The sequence below is a fragment of the Trachemys scripta genome, chromosome 5, assembly GCF_013100865.1.
Source record: "Trachemys scripta elegans isolate TJP31775 chromosome 5, CAS_Tse_1.0, whole genome shotgun sequence".
NCBI classification, from domain to species: Eukaryota; Metazoa; Chordata; order Testudines; family Emydidae; genus Trachemys; species Trachemys scripta.
This window is the reverse complement of record NC_048302.1, coordinates 91270169-91288160: the sequence shown is the minus strand read 5'-3', so window position 1 is coordinate 91288160 and position 17992 is coordinate 91270169. Positions and strand designations below refer to the sequence as shown.

The 17992-nt window shown below is 40.5% G+C and overlaps 1 protein-coding gene across 1 annotated transcript in view; it reads right to left on the bottom strand.

Moving 5' to 3' along the window:
• The window catches only part of NFXL1 (nuclear transcription factor, X-box binding like 1), a 100033-nt gene that overhangs the window by 2249 nt on the left and 79792 nt on the right, over window positions 1-17992 (bottom strand). The window contains exons 19-21 of the mRNA XM_034771343.1: window positions 11392-11496; window positions 9538-9624; window positions 5550-5603 (exon numbers count right to left, since the gene is read on the bottom strand). Of these exons, the coding sequence (XP_034627234.1) occupies window positions 5550-5603; window positions 9538-9624; window positions 11392-11496 (246 nt within the window). The remainder of the gene's footprint in view (window positions 1-5549; window positions 5604-9537; window positions 9625-11391; window positions 11497-17992) is intronic.

The window sequence follows — 17992 nt, the reverse complement described above, 5'->3', positions numbered from 1 at the left end:
GCGGGAAGACAGGGACAAGGAGCCATAAAGGGGGTGAGGGGAAAGACAGAGATTGGATGAGGAGACTGGGGAGGGAGACTAGGTTTATGAGCCAGTGGGAGGGCAGACACACATCAGACAAGGAGCAGGAAGGGGAAGCGAAACTGGGATTCAGACAGCAAGGCCAGAGGGGGAGACTAGCATTGGTTAGGCAAGGAGACTGGGAGGAGATGCCTGAGGAATGGAGATTGGGAACGTGTAGGAAATGACAACAGGGCTGGGACAAAGAGTCAGAAGTAGGGAAGAGACAGGCCTAAGACAGGTTAGGTGAGAATGTGGGTAAGAAGGGGTCACACTTGGGATGACTGGACAGAAGAGTTTGTGCCCACCAAGGACACTCCCATCTAGAGCCTGGAATAGAACATTCCTTTGCTGTCAGCAAATATCTGAGAAACCCACTGGCAAAGTGTGTCATCCTCTTCTGCAGCTGGTCCACAGAGGATGACAATCTACTACTGCTAAGAGTTACTCCCTTAGCTTAAGTGACAGAGATGTGTGGTGGATCTACAGGTTCCAATCCTGCAAATGTCCTACATGGAAGTCAATATGATGCCACATGTTGGAATGTGTTTTTTCAGATTGTAGGTTTTTAAAAACCTACAAAATTACACACAAAATTTATGTTTAAAGAACATTAAGGTGGCAAAGTCAAGCACTCAAAAGTTAGGAAATGTCAGAATTAGGTTGCCGGTGGAAATCTGAATGTGGACCCCTTGTGCACATGCAGCATGAGACAATATTTAATTACATGACCACATACTATTTTTTCCCCCCACAGGACCCCAGCCTCATTCAGTGCACAGGATGGAGCTGCTCTAGGTAAAAATCAGGGATGTGTAGCAAAGGAAGCTGTTGTCTGTTGGGCCCCAGTCTCATTTTTTGCAGAGGTTGAAGGATGTATATTGAACGAGGTGGGGGTTGCAGGAACAGAAAGGAGGGTTGCACAGTTAAGAGCAATTGAATGCTACCCTGGAGAACTGGATTCTATCCCTGCCTCTGCCACAGATTCCCTATGTGAGGCTAGTCAAGTCCCTTAAACAAAAACTTTTTAGTTTTTCCACACGTGGCTACTTACTCCATTCCGCATTTTCTAGGTGTCCAATTTGATTCCCTGTGGTCTGATTTACAGACGTGCTAAGCACTCTCAGCTGCAACTTAAGTCATCAGGAGCTGTGGTTTGAACAAGTGCTATATAATGCTAAGTGCTCTGAATAACTGGGTTGTACGTGTCTAAAATGGGGCACCCAAACTTAGTGGAAACTTTTGACATTACTCTCTGTGCCTTGACTTCCCAATATGTATGGGTACAGAGCCACCCCCTCACCTACCAACGTGTTGTAAAGTTAATTAAACCAAAGGGCTGTACACTTTGTAGTTTCTCCGGGCTGAGCTCATTGCCCTCTATCGCCCCCCACCCCCCAAGGTCTCTGTGCACAACCCTCCCATCACCCTCTATTTCAGGGATACCCTGAAACCCCCACCTCCACATTGCAGGACCTGTGCACCCCCCTTCCCCTCTCCAGCATATGCATAGGCTTTGTGCACCCTCCATGTCCCTCTTCCCCCACACTACTGTCACCCACTTCCCTCCCATGCCAGGGAGGAGGTGTGCCATTATTCTTCCCATGCCCTCATCCCCTCCATTACAGGGTGTCTGTCCTCCCCAGCCCCGCCTTTCAGGGGTTTAATGCGATTCCCATTGCCCTCATGCCAGGGTTCCAGTTCCCATCCTCCCACCACGCCAGGGGTTATACACACTTGCCCTTTCCCTCCTGCCCCTGCACCATTCTTATTTATTTTATTTCTGGGAGATAAATCATTCACACTGTCAAGTGTATTGGGAGGATGGGCAGAGCTGAGATGGGCTATTGTTATGCTGGAAAGTGTTAATGGGGTCAATAGCAAGGGTTCACAAACTTTTTGTTGCCATGACCCCATTTTAATGAAGTATTTCCTGCCAGGACCCTAGACAGCACGGAGGACACTATTATGAAGAGCAAAATGGCATCCTCAGCCCATTGTGGCCTCGCAAGCACTGTATACTGAGGTCACGCCAATCCCTATTGTGTGGAGGACACCTTTTTCCTCCATACAATGTGACCTTATACATATGGTGCATATGAGGTCATGCTTCATCCACTGTGATCTCACATTAACCATACACGCAAGGTCATTTTGTGCAGAGCAAAATGACATCTTCCATACATTAGGGTTTGCTGAGACCCCATTTGCTAATGGCCTGACCCTATTTGGGGCTGCGCTCCACAGTTTGGGAACTGCTGCGCTGTAGACAACTGCAGACCTGCATGAAGCTGATGGACCTGCTAACCAGATGCCAAAGGCGCCATTTGTCCCCTATTCCCCCCTTCCAGTTTTCCTCACACATATACAAAAACCCGGGGGGGGGGGGGGGGGAGGGATAGCTCAGTGGTTTGAGCATTGGCCTGCTAAACCCAGGGTTGTGAGTTCAATCCTTGAGGGGCCACTTAGGGATTTGGGGCAAAATCAGTACTTGGTCCTGCTAGTGAAGGCAGGGGGCTGGACTTGATGACCTTTCAAGGTCCCTTCCAGTTCTAGGAGATGGGATATCTTTATTAATTATTATTATTAAAAGAATCCTGCCCATTGATGCCTAAAATAGTCCGATAAATTTTGCGATTTAGCAGATGTTATGTTCAGAAGTTATGTTACTGGGGCATTTCTCTGAGTTGAGTGTGAAGACTTGTCTACACATGAAAATTAATTCAGAAAAAGGCAGTATGTAAATTTAAAGCAGATTTGCTATTCCTGATTAATTCTTGGGGTGGGGGGGATGCTCTAATTCCAGAGGCAGAGTGACTTGTTTATATTTTAGAATTGGAAAAGGTACAGAGACGAGAAAAAAAAAAGATAAAGGGTAGGAACCAGTTTCCATATAAGGAGAGATTAAAAAGACTGGAACTTGGAAAAGAGATGACTAAGTCGTCTATATAAATCATGACTGATGTTGAGTTAGGAAGTGTTATTTACTCCTTCATATAACGCAAGAACCAGGGGTCACCCAATGAAATTAATAGGCATCAGCTTTAAAAAACAATCGAAAGGAAGTACTTCACACAACACACAATCAATGTGAGGAACTCGTTTCCAGAGGATATGGTAAAGGCCAAAATTATAAGGGTGTTCACAAAAAGAACTAGATAAGTGCATAGAGAATAGGTCATCAACGGTTATTAGTCAGGATGGGCAGAGATGGTGTCTCTAGCCTTTGTTGCCAGAAGCTGGGAGTGGATGATAGGGGATGGATCACTCAATGACTGCCTGTTCTGTTCATTCCCTCTGATGCATCTGGCATTGGCTACTGTCGGAAGACAGGATAGTGGGCTAAATGGACCATTGATCTCCCAGTATGGCCATTCTTATGTTTCAAATTAGCTTAATCAGAATGATGGTGTCCATGCATGGAGTTAATCAGGAATAGGTATTCTGGAATAACTCCCTATATAGCCAAGCCCTTAGACCTCACTTTGCTTAGCCAATTAATATTTACGAAGTACTGTGATTCTATAGTGATAGGCACCATAGAAAAGCCCACAAGGAAATTAATAATTTTATTGTTAGAGCTGGGTTTGACTAACGTACAGTAAATAAAGCCTACAGCCAAATGAGCAATGAGGTTAAAACAAAATATTGAATAGCAGCTGATTAAGTGAGCTCTATTCATCCTGCGTACTAAATGAGACTGGGATCCTGTAGAAAAAAATAGTATGGGATCATGTAATTAAAAATGGAATCATAATGCACACACACGAGGGACAAAGTAAGGTTGCATGAGCAACTATGAAACCTAACTTTTTAGGGCTTGATTTTTCATCCTTTCTAAAATGTTTTTTAAATCTCTTTTTTGAATACATAAAAACAAATTTAATTACCTCTCATCTGCAGGGTTTGAACCCTGAACCTCCAACACTGCAGCAAAAGACTACCACCACTTGCGCTACAGAACTAAATACATTAACTGACAGCTGCAGAAGTCTTAACGCAGAATGAGGGGTGGACAGCTGGATCTACAGGGTTGGGCAGCCCAGCCTGGCATTGCCCCCACGTGGGGGAAGAGAGCACTGAGGAACTCTGGCCCCATGTGGTGCCTCTGTGTTTGGAGTGGGAAGGAAGATAGGTTGCTGGATCCTGGTGCTGGATCTAAGGGTGGTCCTATGGTGAGGGCAGGGAACCTGACCAGGCTCTTCCCCACTCCACTGGGAAGATGGGGGATCCTCCCCTATGTGGTGTCCTCAAAGGGGCTTGGGCACTGGGGCCATGTGTTGTACACAGAACAGCTCTCTCCCACCCCGTCTCACTGCTGCTACAGTACAATCTGCTGCTGCCACTATTTTGGCATCAGCCCAACCTTAGAATTTTTTTGTTCAGTTATCTTGGAAGGCTACCAAAATTTTCCTGGGGTATGCGAACAAGAGAAGAGAAATTGCAATTTTAAACAATTTCTAGCTCCAAAAGCATGAGCAAGGTTTCGTGGAAGAAAGAAAAGGCACTTCTACAGCCTGAGTGCTATCAAGCCTGCTGCAAAATAATGGAGGTGTGAGACGTTCTCAAAGAATAGGTGCAAGAATATTTTATAAGTGTAAAGTGTTACGAGGGGTTGCTACATCAAGCATAGGCATTTATTTTAATAAAATATATACTTTTACCTTGTCAGAAGGAGAAAGCACAAACAGGCAATGTTTTATTGTACTACAAGGTCCCTAAGAAAATTGCAGCCTCTATTTAAATGCTTACAGGGTCTGTTTCTGCAACCAAAACTACATTTTCCTGAAGTTTATTTTTCATATTTTATAAAGGTTTGGCAAAATGTAAAAGAGCGATTACATACAAAAATACTAATTTAATACAATATTTAAGATATTTTAACTCATGAAACATGAAACACGAAACACGAATCATGAGTTAATCATTTATACATGATTTTGCACATACTTATAGATTTTTGGTGATGTGAGAGAACACTGTCTCTTACTATTATAAGTCACTCATAACATAGGCCTGAGTTCTTTGGGCCAGAATCCTTAACTGGTATGAACAATCTTGGCCCTTAGCATCTGAAGACAACATACTACAAACCTTTAGCTATGCATAAATTAACAGATTTACCAAGAGAACTAAGGCTATGTCTACACTACAGATTATGTTGGCATAATTTATGTAACCCAGGGGTGTGAATAAATCACCCCCCTGCTAACCCCCGGAGCGATGCAAGTTATACTGACATAAGTGCCGGTGTGGACAGCACTACGTTGGTGGGAGAGCTTTTTCCGCCAGCATAGCTTCTGCCACTCACAGGGGCTGGAGCAGTTAAGCCGATGGGAGAACTCTTCCCCCCCCCCCCCACCCCACCCCCATCGGCTTAGAGTGGCTACTTTGGAGAGCTTACAGTGGGGCAGCTGTAAACTCTCTAGTGTAGCTATGCCCTAAGACTTAGGGAGAGGTGCTGGGGTCAGAGGAAGAAGGGTTGGTACCTGTTGCCTTCGCTTTTCTTCTTCAATAGCAGCTTTGGCTTCTGCCTCTTTTATCTGTTCAAACACATACAAAATAATGGGTAACTGACATTGTAAGATACTGATTATAGTATAAATTCTGTTTTCTTATTTCTCATTGGATCCTTTTGGCTTTTTACAGAACGAGCCATTATAAAAATACCAAAAAAGTGTAAACTTCCTTCTAGCTGAGCTTCTAATCTACTACTTAGATTGTAAGACACTCAGGGCAGAAACTGCATTGTCGTATATATTTGAGAAGTATCTAGCACGTAATGGGTGCCTTTGGCTTATAAATAATAGTAGCATACTGTGACAATTTGGGAATCTGTCTATACAAATTATTAATTGTGTTTGATACTGGGGGCTTTGTACGTATCTGTGTCAGACTGCAAATTCCATTTTCAACGTGCAGCCTTTTGCCTTCTCTATTACTTGTTTGTCTCCATGCTGGACTGAAAATTCCAAAGGCTGGTGGCAAAAGAACAACAGAGTTGTAAAAATATGATGATCAGCTTTCCAAATGACAAACAGATCAGGGGAGAGATTGCCGTGATTACAAAGTCAATTGGCAGGGCTCTCTGGTCACGTGCGGATGCTGGCATCGGGGTCACCTGACATGGGGGCTAAAAGTTATAAAAATGGGGGGAGCTGACTTTTCTGGGGCCTCTGGCCATTTTGTCTCAAGCTGAAGAGGAAAGAGAAGCATCCCAGCATGTAGATCCCCTACAGGAGGTAGGGGGCCCTGCCCAGTTCCCCCCACTCCCATGGGAAGGGTAAGCTAGTAAGAGGCATTGTGGTTAGGATGTTTGTCGTCTTCTAAACGATCAAATGAAAGAGAAATGATGTTAGACTCTCGCAAGGTGTGCTAAATACTTTACAACTATCACGTTGCCCCCTGAGAGAGTTCACTGATAAAGCAGAAGGCTCAAACCTTGAAATGGGATTCTGCGAGAGGGTGTCTAAGTACAGGGGAGTCCGAATGGTCAGCAATGAACCTAAAGGGGCTAGGCAGCTGAGAAGCAGGTTTCAATTCTCAGGATGGTGACACAAAGGATCAGCACCTTGTAGAGTGTGCCTATGGACCTCGAGATTGGGGCAGTGATTGGACTCTGTTCAGGCCTGGAGGCTTAAAACATCTGGGGATCCAGTGACCCAGAGGCTTGGACTCCCTTCACAACAGTCTGGTGGGTGACCAGCAGGGGCACTCAACCAGATCTGACACATGCAACATTCAGCAGCTCTAAGTTCCTCAAAGATGTACTGAGTTTCCTGTTATACATATACTTCTGGAACAGCATTTCTCAGAATACTATAATGTAACAGTGAACTAGCAGCAAGTAGGAAAAATAAAACATTAAGTATATATAAAATGAAACTAATGCAAAGTCAGGCGTTAGCTTTAGCTCTTGGCAATGTTTCTTGAAAGAAACAGCATTTCTAGATCTTTAATATTTTTAGCTATTGTATTACTCTGATAAAGTTACATTCAAAATCTGGTTAATAACCTGAAAGCAAGCACCATCTAGATCCAAATATTAACTTGAATAGATATTTCAATTATTATTTGCTTGCATTCTGAGAGTGATAATGTGCTAAACGTTGTCCACACAGACACGTCCCTGTCCCAAATAGCTCATAATGTTGAAGACAAAGTGGAACTCTCAGAAATTCACACTATATAGTACATCATGTACATGTTCATCACTGATGGCAATTTAATAAGCAGCCCAATAACCGTTGTAGATTTTCACATAGCCTTTTAAACTGTTGAGGCATGAAGCTTAAAAAGCTACAAAAATGGCTTACAGAATTAAGAACTGCAATAAACAAAATGCAAAGTGAAATTAATTTTAAAAAAGAGACTTGATTGGAAAAAAATTTTCAACCACATATACTTGTACCCAAAAAATATGGCGTGAGTAAGTGTACAAATACCAAGTATCTGATATTTTACTGCCACCTACTGGTAAGGCATCAGCTCTGAAAGATGAGTTAGCCATCCGTGATACAACACAGCTAATTGTCTGAATGAGAGCAGCAGAAAGACTGTTTCAAAATAGACTATTGTGGTTGATTTTGAACCAGGGGGAGAGGATTAACCAAAATGATCAGTGTATGTTCCACTGAGAAAATGAGATAGAGTAGATAGAATTTTTTTTTCTAAAAATAAGAATGTGCATTAAAAGAAATCTCAAACTACTCAGCAGTGCACATTCATTAGGCACTATTATACTGGCTTGTACAGGTAAAACGTCAGTGATTTCTAGAACCTGATATTCACCTTGTAACAGTGCAAGATTATTTCTTTTGTAAATGTCTGCAGTCCTAATCAAAATGCTACTCAGTCTTGATATGCTGCTCTGAACTGTAATTATGTGGAGTGTACATAATAGGAGTTAATTCTAATTTGTCATTATCAAGCCTTCACATGTTCCAGAATGTTGCCTAATAATAAGCACTTGTAGAACACTTTTCAACTTCAAAGCACAGAACACCACTCAATTCTGAGGCAAGTACTCAGTTATCCCATGCCCAAGGTGTCTGTGGCACCGTATGCAGTGAAACCTGGGAGTGCTTAGCTACTAGTCTTATGTCCAATGCACTAGACAATTCTTCCTTGCGGATTACAACAAGATTGCAAAAAACAGCAGAGGGTGTACAGCCAATTTATGCTCACTTGCTAGTGATTAATTTAGAGTCTGAAAATTTCAGTTCTTAAACAGAAAAAGTCTAGTCCGAGACTGTTGAAATGACTCGCAAGATAACCGAAGTATTTTTCAGCTAGGCCACGAACATAAGTGACCAGATCGCTTGTTGCCATCTGATAGCTGTTCACCTGCTGATGAATTAGTGGTTTCAGTCCAGTCTCTAGTGAATATGTGCCCACATCACTAAAATTACAATCACAAATTGTGGTCTTAGCAAAGGCGCCACGGACGGAACAAATAAATTCTCCTATTCCTAGTGACTGATTTTCTATAGGAAGGTGGAGGCATATTGATAGCATGAGAATGCTGGTATTACAACTATATGTGAGGACAAAGGATGTCAGTCTCCTTAAAAGTTGCAGTCACATTGCCAATTTATATAGAGACATTTTAATTGAAAAACACCTTTAGCTAATGAGATGTTCAAAATCCTTCATTATACAGAGAATGGGCCAAATTCATCTGTAATTTACACTCGTATAAATCCAGAATAATTCCATTTGACTTTAGAGTTATTCCAGATTAAGGTCAGAATAAAAGAGCCTAGTTTAGCCCAATGTATTTTCTACCAGCTATTGAGAAAGTTCTATGATTTCCCAAATAGAGCTATTCTAACTAACTGCAACAGGGTATACAGAAATCCACCATATGGCTACCTTGCACTGCTTTGGCCATTCACAGTTTCTGAGTTAAATTCATTCTCTGACATGACTGGAAATCAGTGGTAACATGTTTTGAGCAAGCGATGTTCCTGGGGGACAGTGCAGAAGTGCCGCAGAATCAGAACTGAATAACTATATAGTTTGAGGATTTCAAGGGCATGTTCAGTTCCCATTCCACAAAAATACAAAACCTTCCCCTAACAATAGTATAAAAACGGGTCCTCCACAAGGTTAACTGTGTACAGACTGAAGCATTTTTCACTCCCCTCAAAGGCTTTGCCATAGTGGGGCACCATTTAGCCCATGAGACAGGCGGAGACACATGAGAAAAAATTACCGGAGTATTATTCTAGCATAACATAAGTATAAGTTAGTGAACTTTTGGGTTAAGTATTAGCACTCTGTCTACAAATAATATAAAGAACTATTTTTCCACATTTATCCAGAACCAACAGTCTGAAGCAGCAGCTGTTAAACATGTACATTTGATTTGATTACATGATATTTCTTGCTGGTATTGTCTTGGAAAATAAATCTGTATTCATTTCTTGTTTCTGAAGCAGTGAGAATATATTATAACCACAAGAGAGACATTACCTCAGATACTTTCCGTTTCATTTCCTTACACAATGTGTCACATTCTAGTGAAACCTGGCCTTCTTGTACCTTGCTGCATTGTAATTCCTGTAGGTATGAATAAAAACTTCAAATTTAAAAATCACTTCTCTACATAAAGTATACAGTTTATTAATTTTCCAACATAAAAGATACGACAGATTTCTATTTGATAAAACATGCCCCAAATAATGTGTTTTATAAAATGGAAAAAAAAGCTAATTCTAGACAGAACATTTTCAAGTCTATAATTTTATTTTTGAAATTCAGTGAAGATCAAAGTATCAATACAATTAATACCATGCAATGTGTTTTTTTTAAATTAGTTGTGTTTCTATTTCACCATTTTCATTGTGCTCTCCACCCCTCACAGCCTCAGAGGTCGGGGGGGGGGGGCTTGGGGGCTTTGTCTGGGCCAGCAAGGAAAAGAAAATCCTTGGCCCTTTTAAAGAATCACATCCTTAAGTGTAATGCAACTAGCAGCTTGAACATTTAGGTATAGACTGAGGTGTGAAAGAATTTACTCCACTCCATTTGAGAGCAGAGCTAGCCCCCTCACAATTTGACACTACAATCTTGGGTGTCATGGGTACACTCTGGGCTAGCATCAGAGACTTATTGAGTTGTTTATTGAGCAGCACACTTTGCAACAGGGTATCAGACTACCAGAAACAGTAGCAAGTTCTAGCTAGGCTATTGGAGGAATGAAATCTACCAGGGCTAATAAAGAGACAGAAGGGCAGATTCAGATGGGGCCTTTGGCATTTAGGGGTCTGCAATGGGTTAGGAGAGAGATTTGACAATCTGAATCTCAGTGTGTCAAAGAAACCAATTAAGGGCTGACAAGATAAGTCATTATACTTAGGGAGTGTTGGGAGGCTGGGATTTGGCCAACCAAAGCAGTATAAACTTGTTGTGCATGGAAGCTGCTAGTGCCAGGATGGTCTTCCCTCGCTGGAAAAGAAATTACCTCAGAAAAGAAAGTTTCAGTTCATGGTGATGTCAAAGAAGCTGTATTTTTGAGGTTCTCCTACTGAACTGGGATCCCATTTATTCAGGAATAGGAGCCAAATTGGGTATCTATCAATGGTGGCATCCAAATGTAGAAACGGGTATGGAGACCCATCAGGGAGGCTATTCAGTGCACTGTATGCACTAAACACTTCCTATTTATTCTTTCCTTCACAAGAGTTGGTGATGGGATGTTTGGGCACAACACTGTGTATTTGACCCATAGGTAGGTGGCCGGTTCCTGCTGGAAGTTCACTGCTGGGCCTCAGTGGTGAGGCAGCTCTGAGTTGGTCTGGGTGGAGAGGCATGCCCTGTTGCCAGCAGATGCCCTTGTAGGTCTGTTGGCTAGGGAAGGGCCACGTGAATGGATCAGTTTATTAATGATGGTGCCACCATATTTGCATTCAGCTTTACACAGAAACTTAGCTGTGCCAATTGATTTTTTCTGTAATTAAATATACACTTCCCTGATCTCTGGTCAGAAAAATGTACTTTGTTTTTCTTTTATTTGAAATAGTTTTGAGTGAGACTTATCATATACTAGTCTCCCAGTGGAGTTATAAAAATCCAAGTGTATTTGAAACAATTCATTGCAATATTACAATATTTGTAGGTTACAGAACAATTTTACATCTTCAACGCATCCTTTGATACTAAGGGCAAGATCCTCAGCTGACATAAGTGTTATAGCTTAATTAAAGTAATTGGATCTACTGTATACCAACTATTTACTCCAGTGATGATCCTGCCCTATGGATGCAGAGATAAAAACAAAAAAGGAAGTTTACAGCTACAATTCTCTCAAACTTACAGCATTGAATTTACCTTTTTCATTCTTTTGCATGGACATCTGAGTTTAACCTTCTGGTTGCAATTTTGAGGACAATCACCTGAATGGCAAATCTCTTTACATCGATGACCACAGGACAACTGAGAAACAAAGAGACCGATTCTCTGCAACTGGACTATAAAATGTTTCTATTTCAAACACAGCATTTAAACAGAAGAAAAGCCAGGAAAGCCCAATTAATGTATCAGTTTCCCACTCATGTAGTAACTAACTACATGAAGCAGGGAATGGGCGACAGGGGATGGATCACTTGATGATCACCTGTTGTGTTCATTCCCTCTGGGGCACTTGGCATTGGTCACTGTCAGAAGACAGGATACTGGGCTAGATGGACCTTTGGTCTGACCCAGTATGGCCATTCTTATGTTCTTAACTTGTTCATTAATATTTGCTTTTTATTTTGTTCACAGCATTTTTTAGTTCCCATTACTAGAAACTATGTAACATGCAAAGTATGATTTTTCTTTATGAACTTCATTTTCACAGTTCGATTGAAAAGAAAAAAAAAAAGATCCAGTTATTTTAAATAGAAATTTTCAGTAAGTACAATATCCCCTTTAAAATGATACACACAACAACAATATACAACTCCAGCTATGTGTATTTTGGAGGGAATAAGGTTTGGAAGAAGGGGAAAAGGAGGGAAAGAAAAAATTAGAAGCTGTTGCTCTGCATTCCATACCTTCAAGTTATACTTCAAATGGGAGAGAACAAAAACAGAAGGAAATGGAAGTTTCTACTATTACATATTTTGTAAATGTTTTGATCCATAAACTGCACTATAGGGAAGCCAGATACACTACATCAAGGGGTTTTTTAGCCTCCTTTCAAATTCAGAAAATCTTAAGTGTGTGACTTGGAAAGACTATCCCATTTCTTGTCTTTGGGATATGGGGACTACAAACTTTTTTCCTATTATAAGTAGAAATCGTTTAAATAAGACTACAAAAACACAATTCAACTGCTTTTTTTTTTTTTAAATATTTTTATTATCCTACATGACAGACATTTTTTTAATGTTACCTATCCCTGTTCTTGTAGGTGCTCATTGAAGATTTCACTAATTTCTTACAACAGCATGGTGATTGTAATGAATTTAGGGATGCACCAAACCCTATGTTAGATATAAAACACGAGAGGACAGAGAAATTTTTCATTTAAGGTAAAGAACTTAGCTTCACATATCCCTTTACATATATATGTAAATACTTTTTTCACCCTCAACTGCTAAACATGTTTTCAATAACCTAAGCTGCTACTTAAAGGTAGCACATTTGATTAGGTGATTTATAAAGGAAGTTTAATTCCCAAAACTGTTCAAAAATTGTATCTGGAGATGCTCGTAGTTTAAAGTAAACTTTCAGCTGTAGTCAAGCGATTTAATACACTCTGGAAAATGTCAGAAGAGCCACAATTATTTTAATATTTAGGATGTGTGTTTTTCACATTTACTGGTAACTGGAAGTTTATAACATATTACATGAATAAATCCACAAGAATAGAACGTTGCGTACTATTATAAAATAACCCAAATGAAGTACATTATAAGTTAGTAAATTCAGATTCATGAACTTAAAAGAAGTACTGATTAACTGATTTAACCAAAGAGTCCATAGATACAGAGTCCATGCTTCAATCACAGAATTTGCATGATCTTTAGATAGAAAGTTTGTTCACATACCTGCTCCTACTAGGTCTCAGACAAAATTTCTTTGTGCAAGTATGTAGCCCTAGCAATGTCGGTCATTATACTATTAATGTACCTATCTTTTTGAATGGAGTACAGTTGACATTATGCAACGGTGTTTGACTGTGTTTACCTGCTGGTGGCCATAAAATTAGTCTTTTACAGGTTCTGACAAAGTTTCCTTGCACTGCTCAGTAGTGCAAGAGTGTCAAGGAAGAGCAGAAGGAACTGTGTTTGCCTCCAAGACAGAGAAATAAAATGTCAAAATATATCTAACAAACATTGCATGGCACAGCAATATTTTTAGCCCTATACTGCAGCTCTTACTCACATGAATAGTTCTGAAGTGAGTGAGATTACACACAAGTGCTACAGGACCAAGCTCCAACGCCTATAATGTTTTTTTCTTAAAGTCTCCCACTATTGCACTGCCTCCAGTGTAACCTCATGGTGGGACTGCTAGCGTAGACCACCTGCTTGCATTTTAATCAACATGAGCCAGGTTAGATAACAGTGGTAAAAAACCCTGTGCCTTCAATTTAAATTAGACCCCACTCTTGCTGCCGCCAAATTAGATCACCACTGGTGCAATTGTGGGAAATTTAAAAAAGCTTAGTGTATATACTCAGATCAAACAGGAATGCAATGTCTGCATTCCATTAGCTCCCTTTTACACTATGCAAATCACACTCCCAGTAGTCCATAGCAACTAGACCAAATGCTGCACCTATCTGACTAGGTAGTTGATAGATGCCAAACATTTTAAAGGAAAATCCTTTATTTAAAAACAAAACCCAAAACCAAATAAACCAAAAGCTACAAGTATGAAAACACAAAATTCCAAAACTTCTTTCATCTGGGTACCAAGTTCAAATCCTGTTTTCAGCTTCATAAGGAGTGGAAGAAGGGCTACTGCAATTTGCTGCCTTAAGAGAGTGAGGCCATACCACCAGAGCGCTCGCCTATGGATTAGCAAACAAATCCAGATACTTGGAATTGAGGTGATCATTTTGGCTGGCTGATTCAAAATTTTTTCCTCAAGTGCATGATCTAACTATACTATGCATAGGTCAAGGTGGAGAGTGGGAGGAAGCAGCTGGTTGTTTTGCACAGGATCAGAGCACCTGAACTATCAGAGCTGGATGAAGGGATTTTTTAAAAAGGGATAGAATTTATCTATTGTATATTATACTAAAAATAAAGAAGATAAAGAAACTAGAGATAGAAAAGAACTAGTCCATCATGTGCATATTCCTGTCAGGGTCCCTCTGTGTATGCAAATCAATAGTAATCTGACTGAAACAGTTACCATTTTTGGGTGTTCACTGGTTTCCACAGTTCTAAGTGAACAGATGTTGTCTCTTAAAAAACAAAACCACCACTCCTGAATGGCACTCTTTTTGGCAGCCTCAGAGGCAGAGTACAAATGGAAACAAAGATATTCTTCCTTTCAACCCTAGTTGTAGGCCCTCAAGTTTAATGTTAAAGATCCATTAAGCAGGGCTATGTGGGAAAGCTTACATTCCTCCTGCCATGCCTTGTTGCGTGTGGCCTTTATCCCCGGGACATTCTTTCACAAGTACCGCATTCACTTTTTAAAAAAAAAAGTACAGCAAGCCACCTAAATTGTCAATATTTTATGTTAAGACTCCAGTAATTAAACTATAGAAAGAGAAATTTTACAGCTGTGCATCGGCAGGTAAAAGTTAGAGCTACACCTCTACCCCGATACAACACGACCCGATATAACATGAATTTGGATATAACACAGTAAAGCAGCGCTCTGAGGGGCTGCGCACTCCGGTGGATCAAAGCAAGTTTGATACAACGCTGTTTCACCTATAATGCGGTAAGATTTTTTGGCTCCCGAGGACAGCGTTATATCGAGGTAGGGGTGTACTACAGGTTTTCAAGTATGACTTTTACCTTTACAGTGTTGGAACATTAAAATAAACTATGCCAAATCACAGGTCATGTATTGCTATTAAATTGAAAACCAATCTCCTTTGTAATAGTAAACTTTGATTACAGAGAACATGAGTACAATGAGTGATATGTTTAAGCAAAGATTAATATGAACATACGAACTTGGAAAAGTTTCTAAATTGCGAACACTTCCCCTTTAGAATTGTCCTAAACATTTACAAATGTGTTCTGCATAAGAATTTGAGTAGTCATTATTGATATATAATTTCCTTCCTCAGGATATTTGGTTTTACTGCCAAATAAAAAAAAGCACTTTAAAAATGTTTTAACTTTACTAGCATCAAAGCCTTTGCTATTCCCTAAAGCAGAAAGGACATCTGAAATAAAAGTACCACTTGTATCAGACTATGGAAGTCCTCTGAGTGGTTTGTATAACCGTAGCCAAAACACAACTATAAAACTTGGCAAAACTTCTACAGTTACCGCTATATCTTGTAAGCTACCAGTCTATGTAATTAAGGGTCTTTCACAATTCCCAACAGTAATATCAGACTTACAATTCAAATATTGCATGATACTGTCTATTACAAATTGCATCAATTCTCAAGTAAAAAAACAAACAAACAAAAAAAAAAACAGTAGTGCCTAAAGGTACGACTTAAGAAATAAAAAACTTATTACATTTTAGAGAAGCAAATTTTTATTACTCTGGACTTTGGTGGAGGTTTTGTTACAGAGCAATGTGCAACAACAAGCGACAAGCTCACTAGGCATTTCCATACTAACACAGGGCCAGTCATTGGCACTTATATGAGGATTTGCTCTCACAATAAAAAGGAAAAATACATTTGGATAAAAGAAAACAAAATCAATTTAACATGGCATTGATTAACTTTTTGAGTTTGTCACAACAGTGTGCGAACTCATGGTGCAATGGTATTAATTACATATTATGGAGGCATTGTTTGCAGCACCATTAAGGTTTAACTGAGTTTCAAACTCTCCTTTAAAGAATCTTTCCATTTACCATTGGCCTTTTTTGTAAGCCTAAACCATTCAAGCTCCCACTATCCATATCAACATTCTAACCTGTGGCCTGTCTATTAAAATTTCTGGTCTCTGAAAGATTTCTCTGCCATGTTCAGTAGTAGATGGATTTGCTTTATATCATCAGTCTCTGATTTTCAAATTTACCTAAAATTCCTCTAATGGCTTTTGTGCTTGTCCAGGTCCTGCTTCCATATATTAGAATATTTTCATCTTGGTTCTTAAAAAAACCAAACTATTTGACAGACCTACTTTCAAAGCCTCCCACAATGTGCAGTCCTATCGGGCTGGTCTACACTAGGGGTGGGGAATCGATCTAAGATATGCAATTTCAGCTACGCGAATAGCGTAGCTGAAGTCCAAGTATCTTAGATCGAATTACCTGGGGTCCACACGGCGCAGAATCGATGGCCGCAACTCCCCCGTCGACTGCGCTACCGCCGCTCGCTCTGGTGGAGTTCCGGAGTCGACTGTGAGCGCGTTCGGGGATCGATATATCACGTCTTAACGAGACGCGATATATCGATCCCGGATAAATCGATTGCTACCTGCCTATACGGCGGGTAGTGAAGACGTACCCATCGATATCTCCTAATCTTTGAACAAGTCACTTAACCCTTGCCACAAGGGGGCCACAATTAGCTTGGTCTTTTCAGACTGCAAAAGGTAAATACACCTCTACCCTGATATAACGCTGTCCTCGGGAACCAAAAGAAAATCTTACAGGTGAAACCGCATTATATCAAACTTGCTTTGATCCGCCGGAGCACGCAGCCCCCTCCCCCTCCCAGAGAACTGCTTTACCGCATTATATCCTAATTTGTGTTATATCAGATCACGTTATATCGGGGTAGAGGTGTATGTTCTGAGCCTGTTGCTTTATATTTTGCACCTGTTTTACATATTCATATTTCCTTTAAGGTAGCTAGAGCTGCAGAAAGATTTTCTGGAAAATGGTAAGATATGACAGAGTGATAGGAATAAAAACAGACTAAGTTTTATTCAACTCCCATTTAAGTCAATGGCAGTCTTTTAATTAACTTTGCAAATTTGTGGCCTTCCCCAGTTCCAGTGAAGTAGACTGGACTAATCCAAGAAAGTTCTTAAAACAAAAAGACCAATTTTAAACTGGATCCTAAAATACATGGGGCCCCCCACTAGAACTTTTAAGGTTGCAAGTTATGTAGTCTTGTTTCTTTTTGTGTGTGCAGCTGGGTCATTAAAGTCAGAGAAGTCAGTTACAATAGTCAAGATGAGATATGGAAGAGGTTTCAGAAGAGGTGGAGCTGAGGCACTGGATTATTCAGTAAATGTGGCAGATAGGTACATTAGCAGACAAGAGAAGGAAATTCCAGAACAAAGGATTCCAAGATTACAGAAGAGGCAAATGAAAACTGAGTTAAGTGGGTAGATGGAACGGATAAAATTGTGTTTGAGAATGCTCCTCTTGCCCCCAAAAAGCACTTTCAGATACCTAGCTGAAGGAAATTGTGATAAATCTACTTACAGTATTTACTTGTTCAAGATAAAGAGAGGCTGAACAGGAAAGAGCCATTAAAAGGCACACACATGGGCTGAAAGCAGCAGAGGGAAGGAAGGAAGAGGAAAACTAATTCTGAGCCTGGAAGGCTGGGTATGTGTTTCTTGTGAGCCTGGAAATGTTGGATGGGAGGATTCAGAGCTGTGGAGAGGTTCAGCAGGAAGAGTGGGATTCTCAGTCGGGGGTTATATATAAGTGTATCGTGTTTCTGAATAGGCTTGTTTGATGGGAGCTGAGGGAATTTGGAGCTTGAGCTGGCAGGGTTGTATGAAAGGAAATGGAGTTAACTGATGAATGAAGATTTGAGTGAATTGGGGGGTGTATGTAGGAGACAAAGGGAGTTTGTGGGGCAGAGGTAGATTGGAGAGGGACAGCC